This window comes from Mangifera indica, chromosome 18, assembly GCF_011075055.1.
Source record: "Mangifera indica cultivar Alphonso chromosome 18, CATAS_Mindica_2.1, whole genome shotgun sequence".
Taxonomy (NCBI): domain Eukaryota; kingdom Viridiplantae; phylum Streptophyta; class Magnoliopsida; order Sapindales; family Anacardiaceae; genus Mangifera; species Mangifera indica.
The window spans coordinates 2,385,869-2,413,734 of NC_058154.1; the positions used below are offsets into that span (position 1 = coordinate 2,385,869).

A 27,866-nucleotide genomic window follows, 5' to 3' on the forward strand; every position below is an offset into this window, starting at 1 on the left:
GAATCCCTTGATGAATCTCTTGTTCTGGTTGTGAATATTGTTCATAATTACCTCAGAATTCAATTTGTTGTATCACCACTTCAAGAAATAAGGGAGACATTTTGTGTGACTTATATAGCTACATCATCATTTGAATATCATAATCATCTTTTAATAAATAAAGCAAATCACTAAACTTTGTTAGATTTGACATATAATTTTTTATCTTATTATAACTTTGATTGATACCCAAATGAGAACATACTTCTTCTACAAATCCGTCTTAATTGATTCTTCTATTTGCTGAAAATAATTTATGAACTCCATTAATATATTTTAAATTATTACCACCTTTACTGTGTCATTGCCTACCAAATCCAAGCATGAACATCACTCCTACCATTTTTTCTGATCAGTGGATTCAAGAAACAAAAATGTGGTGGTTTAGAATGAAGCAAATTTGGAATAATGAAAATAACTGAAGAAAGATATGCTTACGAAATAACAAGAAAGAGTTCTTTCTAGAACAAGTAATTGTTTTCTAAATATTGCAGTAAATATTTTCATCTGCCCCAAATCTACTGCCATCTAAATATTAATGAAAGAAATGAATTCTCTTCTAATTTAATGAATTAAATTTTTAATGGAAGTGTTTTCATTACAATTGATGTATCACCAATTTAAATTGTTCATGCATGCATGCATGCACCCGTTGAGAGAATGACCCATCCTTATACAATTTCACGCACCCTTTCGGAGTTGACACACTCTTTATGATTTCATGCACCCTTTTATGATTTCACATACCCTTTCAGAGTTGATGCACCCCCATCATATTTTCACGCACTCTTTTAGACTTTCACACACTTTTTTACACTTTTGCACATTTTTGCACCCACTCAAAAAAATGCACCGTTTCGAGAAAGTGCCCACCCTTTCACTCATTTTTGCACCGTTTCAAAGAGACAACCCATACAACCCATACACATCCTGACTTAGTTATATCCATCATTTTGTAAATGTGTAAAGGTATAGAAATATCAATTATTATATAAAAAATTAATCTGTTTTTCATCTGTAAATCTTATTCATTATAAAAAAATTAAGCTTAAATCGTATACTCTGAAATATAAGGGCTTACTCTGTGAAAACTGTTATAAATGGAAAAAAAAAATAGGATGAAAGGTATTTTTGGAATGAAAAATGCCAATTGCTTAAAAAGGTAAAAGTTGAGAAATCTTGTTGAAAAATGTTAAGGTGGCAAATTCGGTGTCTATTTTAATTCATTTCCTTTTTTTAGGCTTCACAAAAAGTTAAAAAAAAAGGGTTTTTGTACTTGTTCTTAGTATTTTTATTCAGAGTCTGTGTTTTTGTTATCGCTTTGGTTATGCTGAGACTGGAAAAGAAAGGTTTTAGGATATGAAAAGAATGGGTTCAGAATGGTTGAATTGAGGGGCGAATAAGAGTAGAATATTATTGTTAGTTGGGTATTTTATGCAACCTGCTTGGTTAGGAAGAGTCGATAACTCTTGTTGCCAACACTGTGTGAAATGTTTAGAAATGTCTGTGGAAGTCCTTTCTACATGTGAGATGCTAACTTCCTTGGTAGATGAGGTAGGGATTATGAAGAAATGTGTGGAGGCTATTACCATGAATGCTTTCAAGTAGCAACTGGAATCAGGTTGGTCTTAGTTAGATTATGGTGGCAAATCCACTAATTTCACTATTGGGTGCCTTGATTGATAGATTGAGAATCTCTCACTGCTTTAGATTAAGTATTATCAGAGTTATCTGTGCTAGGGGAAGCTTTGGTGTTTGGCTAGATAGTATTATTGCGTCTTTAATACATTACAGTGTATTGGAAGATGTTGAATTTCGAATTTGGAATCTAGCAAGGTTGAAATCGAGCTCTACAACAGTAGAAAATTACCAGAGAACTATTGTGGAAACTCTTGCAAATCTTCTGCCAACTGAGAAAAGCTCTTCCATTTCATAGAATTTTCTTTTTAGGATTCCAAAGATGGCAATCATGGTAGATACGAACTATAAAGGAGGATCACTTTTCGATTGGAAATGGTTTCATTTGATGATTTCCTTATACCATCCATCTAGGCTGGTGATTCATTATTCGATGTTGATGCTATCTATTGAATACTAGTTAATTTCCTGCAGCGGATGGAAGATGAAGAAAATGAAGAATATGGTTATCAATTGGAAGGCTTTGGTTCTCCAGGCCATGGTTCTTTGTTGAAAGTAGAAAGACGATACTTTTCCGGTAGAGATTCTCCTGATCCTTACTTGAGTTTGTAGAAATTCATTGCTATGATTGAGATATTGCCTGATTATGCTCGAATTATTGATGATGGGCTTTGCAGAGTAGTTGACAAATATTTGAAGGTAAGACATTCAAGATTCATGATTCTAAAATCATGAGTAAACCCTGGAAAGTTGCCTTGACGATTCCTCTTAACTGAAGATATATGATGTATTTTTCTTTGAGATGCCTATCAAGTCTCAATTAGTATGATTGGCGTTGCTAAAGTGAGCTATTTTGTTTATTTGCTTTCCCCTTTTCAATTCTAATTTTGGTCGATGTTTTTCATATTCTCTTCTAGGCTCATTCAACGTTGACTGGACATGTTTTTCAAATCTCAAAGATGTTTTTCATAACCTCATTTTCAATCCTTTTCAATCCTTATCTAGAACTTTTAGAGATGGGTTCCTATCATGAAGAATAAGCAGTGGTGTTACCAGTGCAACCATGTCCCATTAAGATAACTATGCATCCTTAAGGAGGGAAAACCAAAATCTAAAAGCTTAAGATCTCTAAGAATGAGAGTGAGGTAAGTGCATGCACCCACACACTCAGGGTCCAGCCTTGTGTATAACCTTCTCAAGAATGAGAGTGAGGTACACAGACACATGCGTTCACACAAATATACATACTCAAGGTTCAGCCTGGTGTATAACCTTTCATTGGTTTGCAATCACTGGTTAAAATTGCTAGTTACACATACACACACACATACACACAAGGTTCAGCCTTCTGTATAACCTTTTATAGGTTTGAAATCATTGGTTGTGTATGTGTATTGTGTCACACACACACACACATACATACCTTGATCACTTGTCTATGTGTATTATGTCATGGTCTTCTGAATCTGGCATAATAAAACTGCCTATACGGGATCTCAAGCTAACCCACTTTTAAGGTTCAGCCTCGTGTATACCTTTATAGGTTTAAAATCATTAGTTGTGTCTCATTTTAGACTCATCAGTAGAGCCTTCTAATTCTCCACCAATTTGTGTCTTGATTTAGCACGAAATTTATGTAGAATTCAAAGACAAAGACATGCTTGGAATAGTGAATCTTCACTAGTTATAGATAGAGGTTGGAAATGAATACCAAGGGGCATGTGAATCTTCACTGCTTGCTAGTCACGAGAGAGATGTAGAATATGTTTGGATATTTCACATCATTTTGGGTGATAAGACAAGACTCATTGGATATTTCACATCAATTTTTATTTTTATGTATTAAAAAATGTTACAAGAGTTGATGTAATACAAATTCAATGACACATGTTACCTCTATTTCAATATCAACATAAAATATTCTATAACAGTCTAACTAAAGGTGGATTTAATTCGAACTAATTTCGAATCGTTATTTAGCTTGACTTTAATTAAAGTTCACTTCGCCAAATATTCTTGTAACTTCTTCTACAATTTTTCTTTATTTTTTTTATCTACAATTCTTCTTATTCTCTTATTATTTAAATAAGCTAATCTGATCTTAAATCGATCATTTTAAATTCAAGTTAAACCAAATTGATAATTTTTCAAATTCAACTCAACTCAAATCTATCCCTCAACTTAACAATTTGATGACATGAGACAAATGTAAATTCTAATATGCATTCTTAACTCTGAGATAATTGTAAATTATTTCTCTCACTTATGAAATGTAAGATTGAGGTCTAAATTGACTTAACTTAAATTTAATCTAATGTCAAATTCACTCCTAAAAGTTAACTTGAAAAGGAAGGAGTGTTCAAGTCATGTTGATGTCATTTGACTAAAATTTATTTTAAAATTTTAATTATGCCAATTGTTATGTTAATATTATGCTGATATCATCGATTTGAATAATTGGTTAAACCAATCAACCCATCAATGAGACCTTTAACTAAATCTACGTTTAAAAACAGTGGTATATACACACCATAATAATTCAATAATTTAACCATAAATACAAATTTCCACAAATAGTTCAAGGAATTTAATATGATTCCATCCTTCAAAGTTTAACATCTCTGGTCCAATAACCCAGCTTACTGTCAAGATATTGTCCACTTTGGACACACAGTCCATCATAGTTTTGCTTTTGGGCTTTGAAACCCAAAACACATCTTAACAGTTTAAGGAGCTCACAGGCTATTTAACAAGTCAAATTCTCCTACCACTAACCAATGTGGGATACATAGATAGAGTATAGATAGACCCAACATCTCTCCCGTGCTTTGTCGATATGAGATTTGCCTAAGGGTATCACATATACCCCCCCTAACGAGACTCAACGTCCTTATTAAGGTTTGCCCTACCATCGTTCAAGAGGACACGTGGAGCCGCTCTGATACTATTTGTAACTCTTTGGTCCAATAACCCGATCCACTGTCAAGATATTGTCCACTTTGGACACACAGTCCATCATGATTTTTCTTTTGGGCTTTGCAACCCAAAACGCGTCTTAATAGTTTAAGGAGCTCACAGGCTATTTAACCAGTCAAATTCTCTCACCACTAACCGATGTGGGATACATAGACAAAGTACAGACAGACCTAACATCTCTCCCATGCTTTATCGATTTGGGATTTGCCTAAGGGTATCACATCAAAGTTCTTTTAACTAGGGATTGATTTGATTCGAAATGATGTGAATACTATTACTCTAATGATCTCGAATTGGGGTTTCAATTCAATTTGAGAGCACCTCGTTTTTTTATTCAATGATATTATTCATCATTTTAACGATACTGTTTACTTCACCGATGATCATTTGATAATACTATACTCTAGTTAAAATAAGTTTGAGCTTGAGCCAACTCTAGGCTTAGCTCATATTGAATCCCACCTTACATTTACCTTTTCTAAAGAGTTCCATACTTAAATAGTAAGACTTCAAACTACCACTACTAAAGTACTACGGCACATGAAAAACCAAAGTAAAACTCCTTTTCTGGGTGTTAACGAGGGGAAATGGTAGGAATGACACCACTTTCAAGATTACTGCCTGATATATGAGATGAAAAATATTGATCCCTTGTCATGAACGATGAAGAAGCTGATTCTGATGTTGATTTACCGGTAGAATGTATGGAGGTGGATTCAAAAAATGTTGCATCAGTTTCTGGCATCATCTTCAGTATGTTTTCCAGATCCTTTGCTACATCCAACATGGATGGTCGACGTTCTGTGTTGTCATGGCAACAATTGAGGGCCAAAGCTACAAACCTCTCCAAGCACTCAGATGGGCAGGGTCCCATTCTATTGTCTATGATGGAGAGCATCAAGCCCGATTCACAAGCTGCATTCACCTGGATATAGGTTTTGTTTTCTCATAAGAAAAAATGCAACAGAGAATAGATATTCAAGAAAGAGTTCTCTGTGTGAGAAAGTACCTCGCGAACTATGTTTTTTCCATGTGATATTGGTTCCATGCCAGTCAAAAGCTCCAAGAATACAACTCCGAGGCTATAAACATCACTTTTGTCTGTCAACTTATGAGTTAAAAGGAATTCTGGATCAAGGTAGCCCTGCATGTATATGATCATTGGATATGTGTATACTTGTTATGAAGATGGATATTTGTTGAGAAAGATTAATTTTGTAAACCTTTATGATCCTGGAACATGTGAATGAGCAAAGTTATATAGATTCAAACTAACTAGTGTTCCCTTGACAATCGTGGAAACATGAGTTGCCATGGTTCCTTGATCATCCAGGGCCGGAGCAAGCCGCGAGAGTCCAAAATCAGCAACTTTAGCAATAAACTTGGAGTCCAGAAGTATGTTGCTGGCTTTGATATCTCGATGGAACACAGGCGGGTTTGCTTCAGTATGGAGGTAAAGAATCCCTTTAGCTGCATGTAATGCAATGCGGACCCTCATACTGAAATTGAGGCGTGCCTTATCTTTACCTACATTTAAATTTCACCATCAAAATTTTAAGCCAGGGAAAGAAAAATAGAAGGGGTTTCATACCAGAAAGCCAGTGTCTCAAGGTTCCATTAGGCATGTACTCATACACCAGCATCTGCATAAGTACCAAGAACACAAGCAGATGGTTCATATCTGTGATTGAACAAATTTGTATGGACTTTTTTTTTTTTCTTGGGTAAAATATTCACAAATCAGATGTCTTGGCATCTACAAGAACATACCTGCTCCTCTTCTTCATCACAATAGCCCAATAAAGCAACCAGGTTCCGGTGATGTAATCTTGACAATAATTTTATCTCTGTAAAGAATTCCTTTTGGCCCTGTAAAGATCCAATTTCTGCACGTTTTATGGCGACAATTGTATTGTCAGATAAAACTCCTCTATAAACCCTTCCATAACCTCCTTGACCAACTTGAGTTGAGCTGTTAAAGTTGTCAGTTGCCGATGCCAAATCCTTGAACTTGAAGGCCTTCACTCCATCAATTTTCGTTGAAATTTTTCTGGCTGCAAAGTGTAAGGAAGTTCACACTTCTTTCCCAGTAGTATGCTAATATGGAAGATCTTGCAAAAATAAATCATAGGTAGTTGTATAAGAAAGCTCACACAAACGCCTTCTTGACATTGATTGCTGACTTCTGGCATGTGTTCTTGTCACCACGAATGTTAGAGTTGTAGTTATTGCCACAACACCGGCAATGGCTCCAACTAAAATTGCTGCCAAAACGCCTTTGCTAATACTACTAGTCCTTCTTGTCACAGAAATCACTGAATCATAAGTAAAAATCAAGAGAGCATTTATAAATTGCAACATGCAGATAAACAGTTTTATTAGAACAAATTAAAGAGCAATGGCAAGCTTAGATACATACTACTGGCATAAGGTCCAAGGAGAGTGAAGTTGAGCAGCTCATATGGTCCAAATATTTCATTAGCAGAAAATGCCCAGGATGTAAATATGCTTCCAATTCGGTGCACCTCACTTAGACTAAACATAGTTGTGTTGGCTGGAGGAAACAGCTTCAAATACATCCTTAGACGAGGTCCTTCCTCCCAAACAAACGAATCAATTGATAGTTGATATAAGCTTAAGTTGAGAGAAGTCGTCACATATGCTGAAAAGTTGTTGGCATATGGAGGGAAATAATAGAATTTTGGACTTTGTAGCCGGTATCCGATTCGCAAAGGTGCTGCACAGGCACATAAATCACCAGATGCTGGGTCATATTCGTAGAAATTATCCAGGGGACATGCCTGAGTAGGACACTTTGAATTGGTCGGTATTGTAGGTGTCCCATCATCTTCTGTTTGAGAATCACAGAATTGGCCTATGTTTGGTATATTTGCATTTGTGCAGATAGGATTGCCGCCAAGCCTAAACATAAACCGATAAAATGGAAAGAAATGAATGGCAAACTTAAGGAGCAATATCAGATCAGCTTTTCCAATATTAAAAGTATTTGTAATTTTCATGATGACCAGAATGACGGGAAGATAGTAGAAAATCAAGTAGTAAAGAGGAAAAATATAACAAACATATAACATTTTGGGGCAACAACTTGACGCACTATCAAGATATTGTCTTTTTTAAACACAATGTCTTGTTTTGCTTTTGACATTGAAGAAGTTCATAAACTATATAACTAATCTTCTCTTATCATCCCATAAATACTCCGGCATTTGTCTTGTACTTTTATACCAATCTTCTCTTATCATTTCATACATACCTAGCATCCATGGCTAAGGAGTAAGTTATTTAACCAATCTTCTATTATTATCCCATAAATACCCATCATATCTTCCATGCACTGATACCAATCCTCTTTTATCATTACATATATACCTCATATCTCTCCGATGCTCTAATGTCATTTGTAATAGTCCGGTTAAATAATTTGACCTATTGTCAAGGTATTATCTATTTCAGACGCAGTCCATCACAATTGAATTCAAGTGGTGACTTGAATTCTAGTAGGGGTTAGGATCTTATTTGCTAGTTAGTCTAATCGAACATAATGGGTATGACTTATGGATTGGAGTGACCTATTATACTGCATGTACGACTTATTGTGAAAATGTGACCAATAAGTATATGTGTCAAATAACTGTCAACTAGAGTTTGTACACCAAAGTTATATTCAAGAGTATGTAATGTAAGTGAGAGTGTGTGCCACGATTAGAGTGCACTAAGATTACGAGCTCAGAAAGAGAGAGCATAGAAATCTCTTCTTCATTCATAGTGAAATTTTCTCCATTATCTACATGTGGTTTTTCTGTATTGTGTTTCTAAAGTAAATACTTGTGTTCCTGTATTGAGCATTTGTGCATTTTTGCTGTTTGTCTTTTAAGGTTTCGTAACATCCTCATTCACAGTGTAATTGACTAGCAACATATTCCTAATAAGAAAACAACATACCTGACTGTGACATTGTTTGGAGGATTTAGATCTCCTAAAATGCTTGAGAATGAATTGTTCCGCAGATCACTGCATTTTGAATGGGAACAAAGATAAATGACAGGCAAGAGATATGTTTTACAGAGCCAGGCCAACAAAACCAATGAAGCTAACTCCAAAAAAATTAACAAATAAGTACACTTAATTCATATTTCAGAATAATAAGTTGTCAAAGAGACATCCAGGAATGAGTGAAGCATAACAGCAAATGAAAAAAGTTTCATTTTTGAGATCTTACAGTGACAATCTATCATTTGAATTGATGGGCTTGTTCTGCCATATGCTAGCAGGGATGGAACCATTCAAAAAGTTGTTCTCAAGTGACCTGAAGTAGAAGATAATTTGAAAATCTTATCCAGAGTGCTTAGTAAGATCATGGACATAATAATTCATTGGAAATGACAAGGAAAAGTTAGAAGTATATATGATCTCACAGTCTCTGAAGAAAAGGAAGCTCTGCAAAACTTTCTGGGATGGATCCAGTAAGATTGTTTTCTGACAGATCACTGATATGGCAAAAGTAAAATTACTCTGACATCCTCTCCATTTTAGTTATCTATTTTGAACAAAACTGTAAAAACACACCTATAGGCAAATTCCACACTGGGAAAACAAAGGAGAGATGTTGGGTATGTATAGAAATCCTACATCGTTTGGAGATACTAAGATAAAACTGGTTAAATAGTTTATAAGGTTTTAAGTTGTTAAGATATATTTTATGTTGTAAAACCCAAAAAGAAAATTATGATGCACTATGTATTCAAAATAGACGATGTCTTGACAGTAGGCTGGGCTATTGGACTAGGATGTTGAGAAAAAGCAGAGTGACAAGTTTAAATGCTGTTACATACATGATTCTCACAAAATCAGAAAGCTTATCTGATGGTATGTGTCCGGTGAGTTGATTCCTGCTAAGATCCCTGTCACAAGTCCAGTAAAAAATATACAAGTTGAATTCCTGCAAGAGCTAATGCAACCTACTGGAAGAGAATTACAAAAAATCTGATACGAAATTAGAACAATACTAAAACTTACAGATCGTAAAACCTTGTAATCCTGCTAAGATCAGGAACAGCTCCCTGCAAGCTGCAATTTCTAAGACTTCTGCCAATTTCGGGAGAGAAAAGTAAAGCAGCATCAGCATAGCCTATTCTTTGATGTATGGCAAAACAAACTATCATTTTGATGCTTCCAACAATAGTGACCAAGTAGTGATATCTGCAACCTGAAGCATCTATGTTCTCAATATCAACCGTGGCCACGACATGAGCATTGCACAGGTACTTCAGGTTTCAAACTCAAACTGAAGTAACTTTTAGTAAATCCTGCTTTATAATCAGTTCATAGAAACTCTTTCTCTTGGAGTTCCTTACAAGTTCATGTGCTTTATGACTAGAATTATACAATCACTGGTATGTTAAAATAAAAAAAAGATCTCTAGGCCTAACAATTCACATAATTGTTCAGTAGAAGAGTGTGATAACAGCTGCACTTACAGTTTTAATAAGTTGGGAAATTTTCCATAGATGGGTGAAATTTCTGTACCAGCAAAGTTGTTGTTATCAAGTTGACTGCAGAGGGAAAAAAGAAGAGCAATATAATCAGTAAAATAATTTGCAATCTGATAAACCAAGTTGCCAGTAAACCTAAACCCATTTGGAATGCCCTTAATTCATACCATCAATGAAGCAAATACAATCAAGCAGATATGTAGGAATAGTTAAGATCAAGTAAAAATAAAAATTGTGACAGTTTGGGGCAGACTAACATACAGTATGCGCAAAGCTGGCATCTCTGAGTATTCTGGTGGGAGATATCCGGTCAAGTTATTATTATCCACAAGCCTGCAAGCATGTGTTTAATCAACTACATACCATTCATGAGCATATAACAGCTTTTAGTACAGAGAAACAGTCCAAACAAAAACAATACTGCAGAAAATATATGATAAAAGCAAAATCTGTTTTATAAACTCACAAATGATGAAGTTCGGATAATTTGGAAAGCTCAGGTGGAAGTTGACCAACAATTGAGTTGTTGTTCAAGTGACTGCAATATTTAAGATACATCAGAAGACAAAATGAGGGGAAGAAATATAATTGCCTTGCTGCATGGTACAATCCTTTGGATCAAAAATCCTCTTACAGGTGTTTCACTCTGCTCAAGTTAGCAAAGGATTTTGGTATTGTGCCCGAGATACTGTTGACGTCTACTTGGAGTATATCCAGGTTTGAAAGTTTGCCTAGCTCTTCTGGTAAAGATCCTGATAATCTGTTTCCATTCAAGAGTCTGCACAAGCATGTACATCATACAAAGTATAGTATTCTCTAACAACATCATATTTGGATGGGAAAAGGACAATTTTCCACTCAAGTTTGGATGAAATGGCAAATATATATCCGTGATAAATGAAAAATCCAAATACCTATTACAGTTTTAATCTGTCAGGATACACTAAAAATTTTTTGTTTGGGTTAAGAGGTAAAATCGTTATTTTATCAGTATTATTAAAATAATTAAAATTATATCTTATTCCCTCTCTTAGTTTGAAAAACTAACATTTCCCTCATTGATTAAGTTTTAAAAAATTTACTTTTCCCCCCTACGATACCAAACCTAAAATTGAACCATTTTCTTTGGCGAACGGTGGACCAACAGCAAAGGAACAAGATAGAGTCGTCCAAATCTGGACAAAAGGCATCGTCTAAAGAATGGACAACGCTTCCTCGTCTAGTGAAGGACAATGAGTGTCGTCTAGCGATGTGTCACACCAATCGTCGGTGGTTGAACGGAGAGGTGAAAAAAAAAACTTAGAAATTTGGGGGGGGGGGGGGGGGGGGGGGAGTCACTTTTCAATGTTTAGGTATGAGGGTTAAATTTTAATTTTAAAATTTGAGGGAAAAAATAGAATGAAATAATATATTTTTAAATAACAGTTTTATCCGTATATTTAACAAAAAATTTAACAAGCAATTTAGAGATGGATGCGTGTTTGAGTTTTTAATCTATTACGGGTGTATTATTATGATTGAGCTAAAACTTGGGTGGGAAATAGTCCTTTGCCTTATTTGGATATAAATAATTTTATGAACACCTGCATCTACAACTTACAAGTGTGATAAAGATGACAAATTCCCTATCTCCTTTGGTATGCTTCCAGTCAGATCATTCCACATGAAATCCCTGCCAGCAGACAATAAATGAAAAAATCTTTTGGCAAAACTGCATGATTAACTTGGCAGATATAAGATAAAATCTCATTTTCTTAAGATATCAACTTCTGTGAATTTTATGTCTCACAAAATTTGAAGATGAGATAATAGTCCAAGCTCAGGTGCTAATGATCCTGAAAGATTCATGTTCAGCAGCCGCCTGTATCAAAGATACAAATTTAGAATCATTAACTGTCACATCTTTAGAATATGAAGATTCGCCAAGCCAGAATTTAGGCAACTAAGAGCAAGACAAACATCAGGAAATTCCAAGTAAAAAGCAAACATGAAAGAGGTAAAAAGGGGTATTGGAAGGACATACAGCTCCTGAACATGCAGGTGACCATCCGTCCCATTAATTGAGTCAAAACAAAGAACTCCAGTCCAATTTGATAGGCATGGATCTTCCTGGTTCCAGTTTATGAGACTGTCCATAGGATCGATTAATCTGCTCCAGACTGCTACCAATGCACTTACTGAAAATGGGCATTAGCAAATACATTCCTGGATGCTCTCTAAAGTTATGAAACCAAATATAGATACCTCTACAACAGTCAGGGGATAAGGAAGTAATTATCTTTCAATGCTAAACCCTCTGAAAAAGTAGAAAAGATACATATAACCCAACACCTAAATTCAAGACCTCATCAGTCCCTTGCTGTAGAATTGTTTCAAAAACAAGATAGTTCAAGAATAGGCAGAACATGATGAGGCAGATCATTTATGTGCACAAATGATGCACCGTGTGATAAAAAATTGTAATTTACACCTGGTGGGATGCTCGGAAACCAGGTGGGCTGTTTGGTGTATTTTAGATCTTTCAGTTTATTTGTATGACTTCAAACACTTGACTGACTTTACACTGATGGCAAATTAGGCAGCAGAAATCATCTGGTATTCAGGATATAATGTGTAATTTAGTGCAGAAAAGTTCAAAACGATATAGATGTTATAAATGTATTAAGAACTTGAAGATGAGAAAAGCTACATATGAAAACTTGGTAGTGAGAGATATGAAGTAAATGGCGAAAAAATAAGAAAGAAAGAAAAATAAGACGCCACATAAAGAAATCCACAAAATCTCATCCCCATCATCTTGATACCCTAAAAAGCTACCAAGAGCAGAAATTGCAAGTGTCAGTGATAATTTGGAATTAACAGAATATTTGATTCCCGCAAAAGAATGTGCGTTTATACCCCAGAAGATCATGAAGCATGATGAAAGGGACGGGAACAATGAATTCAAATTTTCTATCAAAATGCTAGTCTTATAGACTTACTTGGCGAATGGCGATCATTAGTTGATTTTTCTTCTTCTTAGTTCAAAAACAAAAAGATAACTATAGCCACAAGTGGAACAATCAAATTTATTGCAAGAAAGATATCTTAAAACACCCGAAGATAATCTTACTTGACAAGAAACAAATGAAATATGTGAATCCGAAACCTTGGAGCTGGCAGCGTAAAAACTCAACCAAATGAAGTCAAGCAGCCCTATGGTCCTTGAAAGCTAAAGCAAACAGATCAACACAGACCAACAAAAATTAAGTTTCTGATAAAATGTTGTCGTCTTACATGTTAGGTTATGGTAGCAGCGGTAAGAAATCTCAATGTTTATTATAGTGGAAGATAGTTTTTCCTTGTTGACGCAGAGAAGTATAGGAAGATCATTCTGTAGCTTCTCGCTATTACGGATGAAAGATCTATCCACGCTCTTGTTTTCATATTAGTTTGAGTAAGGAGAAGCTTTTGCTTCAGTTTTTTACTGCTACAATGAAGATGGACTTTCTGTAAGTTTACTTGTTACACAACTCGCATGATCTGAACTTGAATCATGAAATGTTGGGGCCACGTCGGGAAGACCAAATTACTCTTCCTGGTGGCCATATCCGGCACAGCCCAATGCCGCCTTTAATTGTATGTCATAAACTATATGATCAAGTCAATCCAAATTTATCCATCACCCCAAACAATTAAGTTGAATGTAGCATTTCCCAGTCCCAAATGCAATTGTTTACCCACCAATTGCAATATCATTTCCGAAATGATTTGGTCACCATCAGCTAAATTGTTTGCAAGATCCGATGCCATAGACAATTCAACAACAAAGGGCATTCAAAAAGGTTCTCTCAGCACTGCTTTCTCTCTTGGAAAAACCGCTCCCACTTGATGCCATTGAAATGAGAAATACAAAGTAACTTATAAAAAGGCAACTACAAGCTTTTTAAACCTTTGAAGTTCCTTCAAATGCATACAGGCATATATTCAATTGCACGGACACTATTGAGAGCAGCCACATAAAATTTTTTTAGACAAGTCAGCAGCTTTGATAGGTTTAGGAGCCAATCACAATAACCTGTCTATCAGTACCGACATCAATAGATATTAGAGGTTTTTTTTTTTTTTAAGACAAGTCAGCAACTTTGATAGGTTTTTTTTTTTTTTTCAAATTTAATTTTCTAAGCTTAGTAAAGATATTAGAGGTTGAAAAGAAAGGAATCTAGACAATGAAAATTCATCACAGAAGCAAAAACACTGGCATAGTATGGCCAGAGTGTCAACTACGTTACCAAGGTTTACTTGAATGTTAGAAAGAAGACTCTATATTAACATAATATTGTTTTCCCAGTTGAAGTGTAGGCAAAATTAGTGCCTGACATCAAGAGGCAAGTTGTAGAAAATTCAAGTGGAGAATCTCTCAACAAAATAACAAACAAGATTTTTTCAGTAAAACAATCTATAAGGTTAACAAAATTAATGAAATATTTAAACTTCTAGAAAGAAGACCTGAGTTTAAGTTTCTGTTATATTTGTAAAATATTGACTTATTTGGTGTTCTAGGTTTGTCTGTCCAGCCAAAGCGGGTGGGGTTTGGAAATCTGAAAAGAACTTGCAAAAAAGAATAAAGATGTAAAATGATGGCAATCTTCAATTCCTTTAATTTCTTTATAGAAAATTTGTCATAAAAGTAGAACCACTAACACATGAGAATAACGTTAACCTTAAAAGAGAAAAACCTCGATTAAAGTGTCAACTATGTTATTGGTATCTAGTGGACCAAAAGCAACATTAGTATCCAATTTACACGTCAAAGAGGCTGTAGAAAACTATGTGAGCAATACGTTTTCCCCATTTTTGGAGGATTGGAAGTCATGAATTGAACTTTTAAATAATCGCAGTTTGTTTTTCCTTATCAGTATGTTATGCCCAAAATTCTTACCCATATAATGGGGAGATGAATAAGTGAGTCTTCATGTGAAAGAAATCAAACTTAAACAACTTTATTATTTACTTACTTGACAGGGAGTTGAAGGTTGACTGCCAAACTTATATGCACCAGTTTACACAATGCTAGACCATCATTTTGTTATTGTTTTACAATATTTTGTAAGGGAAATATTAATGAAACAATAGTATTTTTCTTAATCGTAGCAGCCATTTCTGATAAAGAATCACAAACAAGAAAAGCCCATCTCTCTAGCCACGACTAAGAAAAATGCCTGCCACGATTAAGAAAAAGGTAACTCTTTCTCCAGTTCTCTTCAATTCATCAGCTTGTACATGTCAAAAAGAGAAAAGTCGTGCAAGTAAAGTTGTGCCCACTTTGAGGTTATTAACGTAAGTTTCAAGTTCATTCTCCAGCCTTACATGGTGAAGAATGTTATTTGACTCACTGAGTTTAAATGTAGTTGATAAAAGAGATCATGGTTTCTTCATATTATCCTTTCCTTCATTCCTTCCGCTCTCTCGCTCCCAAGTTCTGCAGCTCCTTCATCTAGGGATGTACATAATTTGTTTTAAACTATAGTTTAGTTTATAAAATAGTTTTTAAAATTATTTTGAAAAAATAATTTTCAATTTGAGTTATGGTTTAGACAATTTTCAAATTGAATCAAACTGTAAACCATAAACCATTTTACTTTTAAAAAAAATTATATTTGACAAAATTTTTTAATAAGTAATAAGGTGTACAACTTGTTTTTTCATATTTGTTTTTTCATTTTCTTTGCATGTATATTGTATATATGTTTTATATTTATTTTACATGTTTATATTATATTCAAGAAAATTATAATTCAATTAATTTTATAATGTAAAATATATTTTGAAGTGAATGCTCTTAATAGGCTCGAATTGTAATCCAAAGTAGACCAAACCATATTTTTCCAGTTTAGTTTGAATTTTAAAATGGTTTGATTTGGTTAAAAAAATTTTCAAACCATTTTTTTTAGTAGTTTGAAAAAACTTTCAAACTACACTAAATCAGAGTATGCACACCTCTACCTTCACCATAAGGTTTGTTTGCAATGGATTGGATGTCTTGGTAAACATATTCCTTTCTTTAAAATTTTGATTATTTTTCTTCCAATGTTTTGATTAGAATAGCGAGGTTTATTGTCTTATTGTAGTTTTGTATGTGATTTTCTTTTTCTGAGCTTGCTTGGTTTTTTAGGGGGAAATTAATTAAAAAAGGCACCAAATTTACTGCCTAAACCTTTTTCAATAAGATTTCTCAATTTTTATCCTTTTAAGCAAGTGGTATTTTTATTCTAAAAATACCCTTCATCATATTTCATTCCATTTACAACAGTTTTCACAGATTAAGCTTTTATATTTCAAGGTATACGGATTAAGCTTAATTTTTCTATAATGAACAAAATTTACAGATGAAAAACAGATTAATTTTTGATATAATAATTGATAGGCCAAAGGACTATTTCCCACCCAAGGTATGCTTTTTTTGCAAATTCCTACCCGTTAACTTTGGAAAACACATTTACCTACCCATGTGGACGTCAGGTTGACAGATTTAAGGGCAAAATCATTATTTTATCTGTAATATTAAAAATAAACTTAAATTTAATCTTCCAAACCCTAAAAACTAACACTTTCTCCCCAACCCAAGTTTTTAAAAATCGTATTTTCCCCCTAGGGTTTCCAAACTTTAGATTGAATTTTTTGGCAATGACCGACGATCTCCAGGCGACGTCTTTTCCTCCCCGACATCTCTTCTTTCTAACCGTGTGTCATCTGACACTCCTAAGTGTCGTCGTCTACAAAGACGACGCGCCTTCATCAAGACGAAGATGACGCCTAAGAGTTTCAAAAGTGTACGACTGGAAGGAGAGGCTGTTTGAGAGGGAGAATAGGTGCTTGGAGATTGTTGGTCGTTGTCAAAAAATTTGGATATGAAGTTTGGAAACCCTAGGGGGGAAAATGCAATTTTTAAAAACTTAGGTTAGGGGGAAAGTGTTAGTTTTTAGGGTTTGGGGGAAAAATGATATAATCAACGGACTCAGTTAAGTTTAACGGCCCATGGGTGGGTAAATAGTATTTTTAAAGTTAACGGGAGAAACTTTGAGAATTCAACATAGTTTGGGTGGGAAATAGTCCTTTGGCCTAATTGATATTTATATACCTTTATACCTTTATAAAATGATGGACATAACTAAGACAAGATGTGTGTGGGTTATGCTAGGTGAGAAAGGGTGTGCGTCTCTTTGAAACGGTATGAAAATGAGTGAAAGATAGGCGTTTTCTAGAAACGGTGTGTTTTTCTGATCAGATGCGAAAATGTGCAAAAGTGTAAAAAGGTGCGTGAAAATGCGAAAGGGTGCGTAAAACTATGAAAGGCGTGTGTAAACTTCGAAGGGGTGCGTGAAATTGTAAAAGAGTGCGTCAACCTTTAAAGGGGTGCATGAAATGGTACAACAACGTTGAAAGGGTGTATGAAAAGGTGCAGCAACGCTAAAAGGGTGTGTGAAAGGGTGCGACACTTTGAAAGGGTGTGTCATAACCTGAAAGGTGCATGAAAGGGTGTGGCAATGTTAAAGGGGTGCGTGAAAGGCTACGCCACTTTGAAAGGGTGCGTCATAACCTCAAGGGTTATGTGAAAGGGTGCATCATAAGGTCTGGCAATGCTAAAAGGGTACATCACTTTGAAAGAGTGCATTATGGGGTATGACAATGCTGAAGGGGTACGTGAAAGGGTGCATCACTTTGGAAATGGTTCATGAAAGGGTGCGTCATAAGGTGCAGTAACACTAAAGAGGTGCATGAATGTGCGTAACTTTGAAAGGGTATGTCATAACCAAAAGGGGTGTGTGAAAGGGTGTGTCATAACCCGAAGGGATGCGTGAAAGGGTGTATCAACGCTAAAGGGGTGCGTGAAAGCGTGCACCCAACTTGAAGTGGTACGTTGAATGAGAAAATTAATAATCTTTCAACAAACAAATCAAACATAACAAGAAGATCAACAGTTTTGGCCAAAACCAAAACTAACTACCCTCGATTCACACTCAACAAACTGACATAAAAAAAACTACGACAATGTCATCCAAGTCGTCTCAGGTACATATATATTATTAACATTGATTAGATTAGAGTTAGGGATATCTGAATTAAGATTTAGGTTTTTATTTCATTGGATGTTTGAATGTTGATAGGTTTTATTACAATATTATCAGTTTAAAATATAATGTGATTGATTTTGCTGGATTGATTGTGTTGGTTTTTTGTTAAAGGAGAATGAAAAGTTATTTTGGCTATACTAATGGACCTTCGTGCACCCATTCACACATTCATGCACCCCTTCACACTTATAGATGCACCCTTCTCAATTTTCACGACCCCTCTCCCAGTTTCACGCACCTTTTCAGAGGTTGATGCATCCTTTCACATTTTCACGCACCATTTACAATTTCATGCACTCCTTCATATTTTCAAGCACCCTTTCACACTTTCATTCACTCTTTCATATTTTCACGTACCCTTTCACATTTTCACACACCTTTTCACATGTTCACACACCCTTTTACATTTTCACACACCCTTTCACACTTTCACTCACCGCTTTCACACTTTGATGTACCCTTCACATTTCATGCACTCCTTCACATTTTCGCGCACCCTTTCACATTTTCACGTACTTTTTCACATTTTCGTGTACCCTTTCACATGGTCACATACCCTTTCACATTTTCACGCACCCCTTCACACTTTCACGCACCCTTTCATACTTTCATGCACCATTTCATATTTTCATGCACCCTTATATACTTTCACACACCATTTCATATTTTCACGCACCTTTTCACACATTCATACGCCCTTTACAATTTCACGCACTCTTTTACATTTTCACACACCCTTTCATATTTTCATGCACCCTTTCACACTTTCATGCACCCCTTCATATTTTCACAGACCCCTTCATACTATCACAAACCCCTTCATATTTTCATGCACCCTTTCACTCTATCACGCACCTCCTCACACTATCACACACACCTTCACACTATCACACACCCCTTCATACTTTCAGACATCCTTTCATATTTTCATGCACCCTTTCACACTTTAACGCACCCTTTATAATTTCACGCATTCTTTCACATTTTTTAGCACCTTTTTACATTTTCATGCACCCTTTCACACTTTCACGCACCCCCCACAATTTTTATGTATCCACTTACACTTTCATGCGTTTACCATTGCAAAGCTTTTCATATTTTTAGTGGGTTTACCAGGGAATTAGAGTTAATGAGCACCCTGGGGAAAAAAAGTATAATGATGCTTATAATTTATTTGCAAAGTTAAAAGTTAGAGGTCACGTGGAAATGGTAAAGGAAATAAAAAATACTCTTACTCATGCTGTAAGACCCTCAGGTATGTTTCAGGGGTAATTACGTCTTTTGATCCTATTTGGAGATATTTCCAAGTTTAAATATAGATAGATATATTAACATGTATGTGTGTGTTTTTAGAGATACATATATATATATATATATAAAGAAATAAAAAAAACAAAAAAAATGAGATAAAGCTTAGATATATAGAGAGAAAAGTCAAAAAAGTCATCTCATACCCTTTTTTCCATCATTCTCCCATCTCTTCCAGAAGGAGGTAGCTTTCCTCTTGCTTTTGCTGTGTTTTTTGAAGAAAAGTTTGTGATTTGAAAGGCTTTTGGAAGATAAATAAGGAAGGAAAACAAAAGGAAGCACTTTGGGAGCCTTGGTAACCAAAATATCTCTTCCTTTTCCCTTTACCTATGTATATATATATTGGTGATAAAGGAAGCAAAACAAAGAGAAGAGAGCCAACTTGCAAAGATTGGCTTAAAACAAGGTAAAGGGGTATCAACATTGATATGTTGCATGTGTTAGACTTTTGGTTCCTTGAATCTATGTTATAAATGATTATTTTGAAGTTGAGAAATGTTGTTTTACCATTTGGGATGTCTATGTGTGTGATTTTGTTCATGGCAGAAAGTTGTATACTATTTACAGTTTTGCCACTGAATTGGTCCCACGTTTTGGTTGCCTTAACTGATGAATCATGAGTGCTATTATAGCTTGTTGGAAAGCTCTTTGAATCCTCTTTTCAATGATATATATCTTGTATGAATTGGGGATCATTGGACTGTTAAATATTGTATCAACCACAAGGACTGCTTTACCAAATAAACAGATGAGATAGTTTTTGCCACTGATTTCATCTCACGTTTTGACTGTCTTATCTAATGATTTATGAGTGCTATTATATCTTGTTGGAAATCTCTTTGAATTATATTTTCAATGATATATAACTTGTATGAATTGGAGATCATTTGGACTGTTAAATATTGTATGAATCACAAGGACTACTTTACCAAATAAACAGAGAAGACAGTTTTTGCCACTAATTTCATCTTACATTTTGACTGCCTTATCGAATGAATTATGAGTGCTATTTAGATTGTTGGAAAACTCTTTGAATTCTATTTTCAATGATATATAGCTTGTATGAATTAGAAACCATTTAGATTGCGAAATTATATGAAAAAGAGGGTTGCCCTGTCAAATGAATAGGGTTGTGAACAATATTTCACAGTTTTGGAAAGGAAAAGAAAGAAAAGAAAGGAAAGGAAAGGAAAGAAAAGAAAGCAACAGAAAAGAAGAAGAAAAGAAAGAAAAACAAGAAAAGGAATTTGGGGCTCAAGATTCATGGGTCATCCCAAGAGTAATGTCTGGTAAGTTATGAATAAATTTAGATGGAAGCAAAATTAGTAAGATATAAGACCCGCATGCATGCTATAAACTATAAGGGGGCATTTTACACTACACTGCCTATAGTAGGACATGTCTGTTGTAGGACACGTCTGTTGTAGGACACATCCGTAGTAAGACACATTCGTAGTAAGACATAGACCCATAGTAGGGTCCGCTCACAGTAGAACATGCTCATAGTAGAACACAATTCAAATTCAAAAATAGTGTAGTGAGAGAAAGAAAAAGAGCTCGAGCTTAGAAAAGTGCCAAATACCTATAGTCAACTTCCAGAAAGTATCAAATAGACACTAGATGGGACAAAGTATGACCCAAATAGTAAAGAATGAACTAGATTATCCCCTCGATTTCTTATGGAGGTTGTGAGTGAGGTTGAGTCCCGACAGTGAGTTAGAACAGGAAAGAAGATAGTTTACTAAATTCTTTCCCCTTACTGAGTGTTCTTATCATCACTTCATTTTCTTTCATGATTGTAGGTACAAGTGATCGAGGTAGCTGCGAGGTAGGGTCAGGTCAGCAAAGATAGATCCGACTGGAGCAAGTTATCTTTGGTTTGTATTACATGCATACAGTCGCATATCCTTGTTGCTTTTGGACCTTTTTGAGATGATGGTACAGTTGTATATGATTACTCCACTTTTTCAGATGCTTTTAAATGAGTTTTCATATAAGTATATACATCTTTTGTTCGCTTCTAGACTTTCAATTTTCTTAGAATAATTTCTAAACACTTTTAGTGATGCGTTTATTTTAAAGTATTTTAAAAGAAAAAAATATAGACGCTCCGGATATTAATTTGTAACATTTCTCCTTCGATGGGTAGTATTTTTAGAGGGGGATGTTACACATGCTTAGAAAGAATTGTTCAAAAAAAGTTGTTTTAGGTGATTTTTAATGATGGAAACTTTGAAACATAGCTCCAGTTTATTGCATTCTATGTTGTTTCTGCAAATCAACAAGGGAGTGGTGGGAGAGGAATTATGGTTTCAGCTTAATTAGGTTGACCATAAATTTAGCCCTATTGAATTTGCTCTAATAACAAGATTGAAATTCAGTAAAGAGATGGGTAAAATTAAGGTTACCAGAAAATCACATTTCAAATCGAGGTATCTTGTAGGTAACAAACCTGCAATATATGGTGATTTGGCAACAATATTTAAAGAAAAAAAACGTGGGAAAATAATGATGAAGATGTCGTTAAAATATCTGCCCTATATCTGCTTCATTATAGATTGTTGGGATCAGATAATAGAAAAATTGTATCAGAGCACGTTTTCCATATAGTTGATGATTGAGATACATTTAACTTATATCCATGGGGTACGCTTGCTTATAGGATAACTGTTAAATCTTTGGGTGAGGCTTTATAAAAAAAGTATAATGAAGTTTCAAAAATGTATCCACCATATTCACAAAATATCCCAATATTAACTTATGAGATGTGGGGATGTGTAATGGCATTTCGAGTAATGTTCACTTTTCTGTAATATTTACGTTTAGTCTAAATACCCATATATTTTTTATTATTTTATATATTAATAATATATTTTTTGTATGACAGATCTAGATATACGAAACACTTAATAATTTAGAAGGTTTTATGGTTTGTAAATCTTTGAAGAGGATTCCCTGAATGTTAAGGTGGAAAAGTTCAGAAGGTCCAAGTTGGGAGGAGATTGATCGTATTTTGAACTCTTCTGAAGTAAGTATTATGTTGTATAATATAATACTATTAAACATCTATTATTTCGACGTTTTAATTAACCTATTTTAAACATTTTTAGGATGTTGTTACTCCTCGTTTGATTGCATCCACAGTTGAGAGACAATCATCTTGGTACAAAGATGTTATGGAATACATTGATGATTGAGAAGGATATGATATTGCTCCTGCCACTATAACATTCCCTCTAGAAATCCAATTTACATGTTTAAGTTAGAGTACTCCTATTCATAGGCGACGAAGTACAATTATACATAGTCTTATGTCATTGACTATGCAACCGCCTAAGCGTAGCCTTGTTATATCATCACCTCGATCGATAGAAGAAACACTTACTCATATGGATATGACCACATCTACACGAATAGATGAAGATAAACTTGAATGACTTTAGGAGCTTCTCTAAGGGTTCATACAAAAAGTTGACGAACGACTTGGAAACATCTACGAGTATCAAACGATACTTGAAGTATGTCAAGCATCGATTGAAGCCAAATTTATAGAGCTTTAATGTAAGTACCATACAACTCCTAGTGAAAAGGTAAGTCTTTTAATCATATTATTAATTATTTAGAATCTGTTGTTATATTTTTAAATAAATGATTAATTTTGTCTTCAATACTATTCTTTTTTCTAATTCCAGGATGAGTCAACAGAAGTAGTGATTGAGTTCTCCGGTAATGATGATGCAGGTATCTAGCGATCAACTAATGTCACAAATGAAACTCTAATACAATAGTGTTCGAGTACTCATAGGACATTATGAGGAAGAATTGTCAAGAAGGGTAAATCATTTCGAAGCCTATACACTGATCTTTTCAAACAACGTTATGCATGAGAGGTTTTTCAGCCATCGCATCCAAAGGGAGAAGAAAATAACATGTTTGAATATTTGCAATGGTACGGGGACACTCCCGAAGAGGCAACAATAGTCACTTATTTGTACGAACCATGTGTTAAAAATCAATGGTGGAAGCCACTATGTGAAGATAATCAATGGCTGTTGGATCAGGTATATACTTTTGAACTCACACATGAGATCATTTTGACATCATATTTTTATTTAGCAATGCTTTCTCACTATATTTATAATATTGTTCCTTTAGCACATTGATAGTTATTTAGTGGTATTACAACATGCGTTTCCATCAGCTAAAAGGACTTGTGTGGAGACGTCTTTCGATAGGTGGTTACTACATGAAGTAAGGGATTGGAAAAAATGTGGATTCGATAATTTTCAGTGGTCACGTTTATTATTAGATCTGATCGAAGGAATAAATGATCTAAACTTAGATCGAGGTTATATCTCATGGGCTCATATGGATCGAAGGAATAAATTGATATTGATATATTATTTTATTAGGCATATTAGTCATAATGATATTGATGGTATAATATTCTTTCCATTGTAGCTGTACATTTGGACTTAAATGTATGGACTTTGACAGTGTATGACTCATTTAGAGCATTTTTTGACTTTACAAAAAAGTTCACTCAGGCGATGGCACGTTATCTTTATCTTCCATCTATTATCAGTGCAGCAAATTATTAGGAGTCCTGTGGTCTTCAACCAAAATTAGAGCCATTGACGATTATAAGATGTGTGGATGTACCCCAACAAGGCCTTGCCTCCAGTGATTGCTGGATATTCTCATTATATATTTTAAAGTATTTTGCCACTAGACGTGATTTTGATTTTCATGCAAAAAATGCTTCCTACATGTGTTGCATTGTTGCATCAAAGATATGGAAGCATGGCAACAATTCACATTCTTCATGATTTTTCGTATTATACTTAAACTTATGTATATTATGAAAAATTTGCATATTTATTTTGTATTAGTTGGTTGAGGTTTAGGCATGGGTTGATTAGATGCATATCCTAAATTAATTTTTTATTTGTTTAATGTTTGGGCACAATCAGGTCGATTGATCCTCAATATATATATATATATATTGGAGTGTTGTATCTTTGATTTTGGTTTTTATAGGTAGGGAACTGTTAGAATTATAAAGAAAATACTGTCGAAATTTTTTAAACCAATGTATAAATCAAACAGATTATGATTACTAAATAGTTTTGTCTTTATTGTTAGTTCACTTTGATGATTACGTTATAGGCTAAACGTCTTAACTAGAGTTTTTTTGCAACTTATACGTCTCAAATTTGCTTTTCATGCTCAAGTTGCATGCTTAAGTTTTATTCTAATAAAAATGAATCAGTATGGGGTAAGACAATGAAAGAGGCAAGCTAGCAACATTCTAAACCAATATCGACCATTTTTCTTCGTAGAGAAAAATTTGCAATCGTCTTCAAGACAATCAACATATACTAGATGCAGAAGTAGTTGAACATTAAAAGAAAGCAAATACAAAAACAATATATCTAAGTTAATAATCTCCATTAAAATATCTGATTTGCATTATCTTAAATTATATTCTTCCTGATGAACCGATACCTGATGAAGATGTTGGAACATAAGGTAATGGATTTGTACAAACTAAATGTGTATGCCCTTTTTGATGACATCTACTGCATTCTACTTGATGTACTTCTTCCCCTTTAGACAATCTCCTATTATGTTCAGAACGATGACTGGAACGTCGATGTTCCATCTGTGGTGGATGAACTATACGTATTTCTTTAGGTTGCATCCATTCCGATAGATTGCCCTATGGTTTTGCACTCTCCCTATAAACTATTTTCCAATATTCATTTGAGTAATACTTATTTACCCATAGATAACAATTTGAAAGGTTTTGAAATCTGGCAATTGCTAAGACATATGTGCATGCTATTTGTGATAGTTGAAATTTCTTACAACTGCATTCTTTTATTAAAAGATTTACTTTAGCAACTGGACTGTTAGAACAATGCACTTCATATCTGTCAATGGTTATTGGTTTGACAATCATATTGGTTGATTTACGGATATGACTAGCCAACTTTTCTTTAGCCCATGAAGTTAGAGGATGAGTACAAGTATTGCATGATCGCACAAATACTGAAATATTAGTAATTTATGAATTCATACAAGTATCAAATTATTTGCACTCACAAATAATTGTACCTGCCATATTGCGACAAGTATAAAACTATTTTTGTAAAATTGAATATAGAAATTCAAGGAGTATCATCATTGGTAACTTACATATGTGTCATGCCAAAGCATTAAATGACTCAACAATATTTGTGGTCATAATATTATATTAGATACTGAGAAAGTGAGCACGAGCCCATCGTGCATAGTCGGTTCCTTTCAAATAAGTTGTTATAGTGGAGTTTTCAACTTTAATCATATACAAAGCCTCTTCAAAATCGCCTGTTCGATAAGCCTTTGCTGCTCTCCAAAATAATCCTTCTATATATTTTGTTTGCTTATACTGACTCTGTATATTCCTCTTTATATGATGGTTACACCAACTATGATGTGCATTCAGAAACACTTCTCTCACGCAACAAGTGATAACATGATGCCTATTTGAGAAGATTGCTAGATTTGAAAGATCCCTAATACATCTGTGTAACTCTCGAAGAAACAAGGTCCAAGTAATCGTTTCTTCCAACTCCAAAAGCTAACGGATAAATTTGATTGTTTCCATCCTTACCCATTGCAAAAAAAAAACGTACCATAATATTGACCTTTTAAGAACGCCTTGTCAATACAATAACATAACGACAATACTCACGAAATGCTCTAACGGAGTATTATAAAGCCATAAAGACAAATTGAAACTGATTATCCGAGTCAGTGTCTATTTGTGTAATAGTGCTAGGGTTTTATTGTTGAAAGTTATAACAAAATATCGGTAATAGTCTGAATAACTCCTCAGGTCAACCTCTTATCTCATTCAATGCCCGATTCTTTGCACGTCAAGCTTGTACATAAGATATATCAATTCGATACCTATCTGCCATATATGTTATAATATCTTTTGGCTTATACACATGGTCACTTGTAATAAATAATGTTTGTAATATTTTTCTAAGTATCATTTTTTCTGCTGGCCTATGATAAGGTCTTATGACATCGCAAGAACAAGTATGTGTTCCTAACTTTTGCAACACAAATATATTACTGTTACTTAACTTCACCCCTCATGCTTTCCATTTGCATTGTTGATGCACATACTTTATATCCCATCTCTTTTTATTTGAACTCGAAACCTTGAATTGATAACCATTTTCTAATGTATTTTTATATAATGTATCTATTAAAACTTGTTTAGATGCAAATTGGTCTGTCACTTTGAATCTGCTATTTTATGGTGTAGCTATATGAATTTCAATTCCCTCATTTTCAACATCTCGGTAGGGTTTTGGACCACCAAAAAATGGATTAGAACCATAATACATTGGAGCAATGTCAACTAAAGTTTTAGGGACTATCACTGACATACCAACCCTTGCATCATCAGTAACATCATCACCCATTTTAGCACCACTAATATCACTACCTCCATTATAATCCCTATCGCCCTCATCATCACAACCATAATATTCATCTTTTTCTTGGAAGTAAATATCATTTGTTAGTAAATCATCTATTTGATAGTAGCCTTCGGGTGTACCTAATACGGTTCTGGGCCTCTTTCACCATGTGCCTAGTCTTGAGACAGAGGATTCCAACCAACATCATTCTCAATACCGTCATGATCATGGTTTATATTTACCTTGCTATTTTCTGGTACACTTTTTGGTTGTCTATATATGTTATCCATGGAATAAACTTTAGTTGATAGATTTTGATGAATCCCTTGACGAACTCTTGTTCTGGTGTATCACTAATATATTTGTTGTATAAAGGTTCGAAATTCAATTTGTTGTATCACCACTTCAAGAAATAAGGGAGACCTTTTGTGTGACTTACATAGCTGTATCATCATTCGAATATCATAATCATCTTTTAATAAATAAGGCAAATCACTAAACTCTGTTGGATTTGACATATAAATTTTTATCTCATTATAACTTTGATTGATATCCAAACGAGAACATACTCCTTCTACAAATCTGTCATATTTGATTCTTCTATTGGCTGAAAATAATTTTTGAACTCCACCAATATATTTTAAATTATTACCACCTTTACTATGCCATTGCCCACTAAATCTAAGCATGAACATCACTCCTACCATTTTTTCCGATCAATGGATTCAAGAAGCAAAAATATGGGGTTGGTTTAGAATGAAACAAATTTGGAATAATGAAAATAACTAAAGAAAGAG

General features: G+C 34.4%; 1 protein-coding gene and 1 pseudogene across 1 annotated transcript; one reads left to right on the forward strand and one right to left on the reverse strand.

Moving 5' to 3' along the window:
* Positions 1-1,473: 1,473 nt before the first annotated feature.
* Positions 1,474-2,717, forward strand: LOC123202244 (annotated as a pseudogene).
* Positions 2,718-4,952: 2,235 nt separating this feature from the next.
* Positions 4,953-27,292, reverse strand: LOC123202245 (probable LRR receptor-like serine/threonine-protein kinase At1g06840). The gene is made up of 21 exons (XM_044618070.1): positions 27,210-27,292; positions 27,039-27,109; positions 12,190-12,343; positions 11,956-12,027; positions 11,767-11,838; positions 10,801-10,944; positions 10,633-10,704; positions 10,428-10,499; positions 10,152-10,226; positions 9,691-9,759; positions 9,507-9,575; positions 9,090-9,161; positions 8,894-8,980; positions 8,617-8,685; positions 7,073-7,575; positions 6,807-6,968; positions 6,424-6,707; positions 6,245-6,296; positions 5,930-6,180; positions 5,663-5,797; positions 4,953-5,578 (listed from the first exon to the last, which is right to left on the reverse strand). The coding sequence occupies exons 1-21, from the start codon at positions 27,290-27,292 to the stop codon at positions 5,228-5,230; spliced, it is 2,919 nt and encodes a 972-aa protein (XP_044474005.1). The 3' UTR covers positions 4,953-5,227.
* Positions 27,293-27,866: the final 574 nt, after the last annotated feature.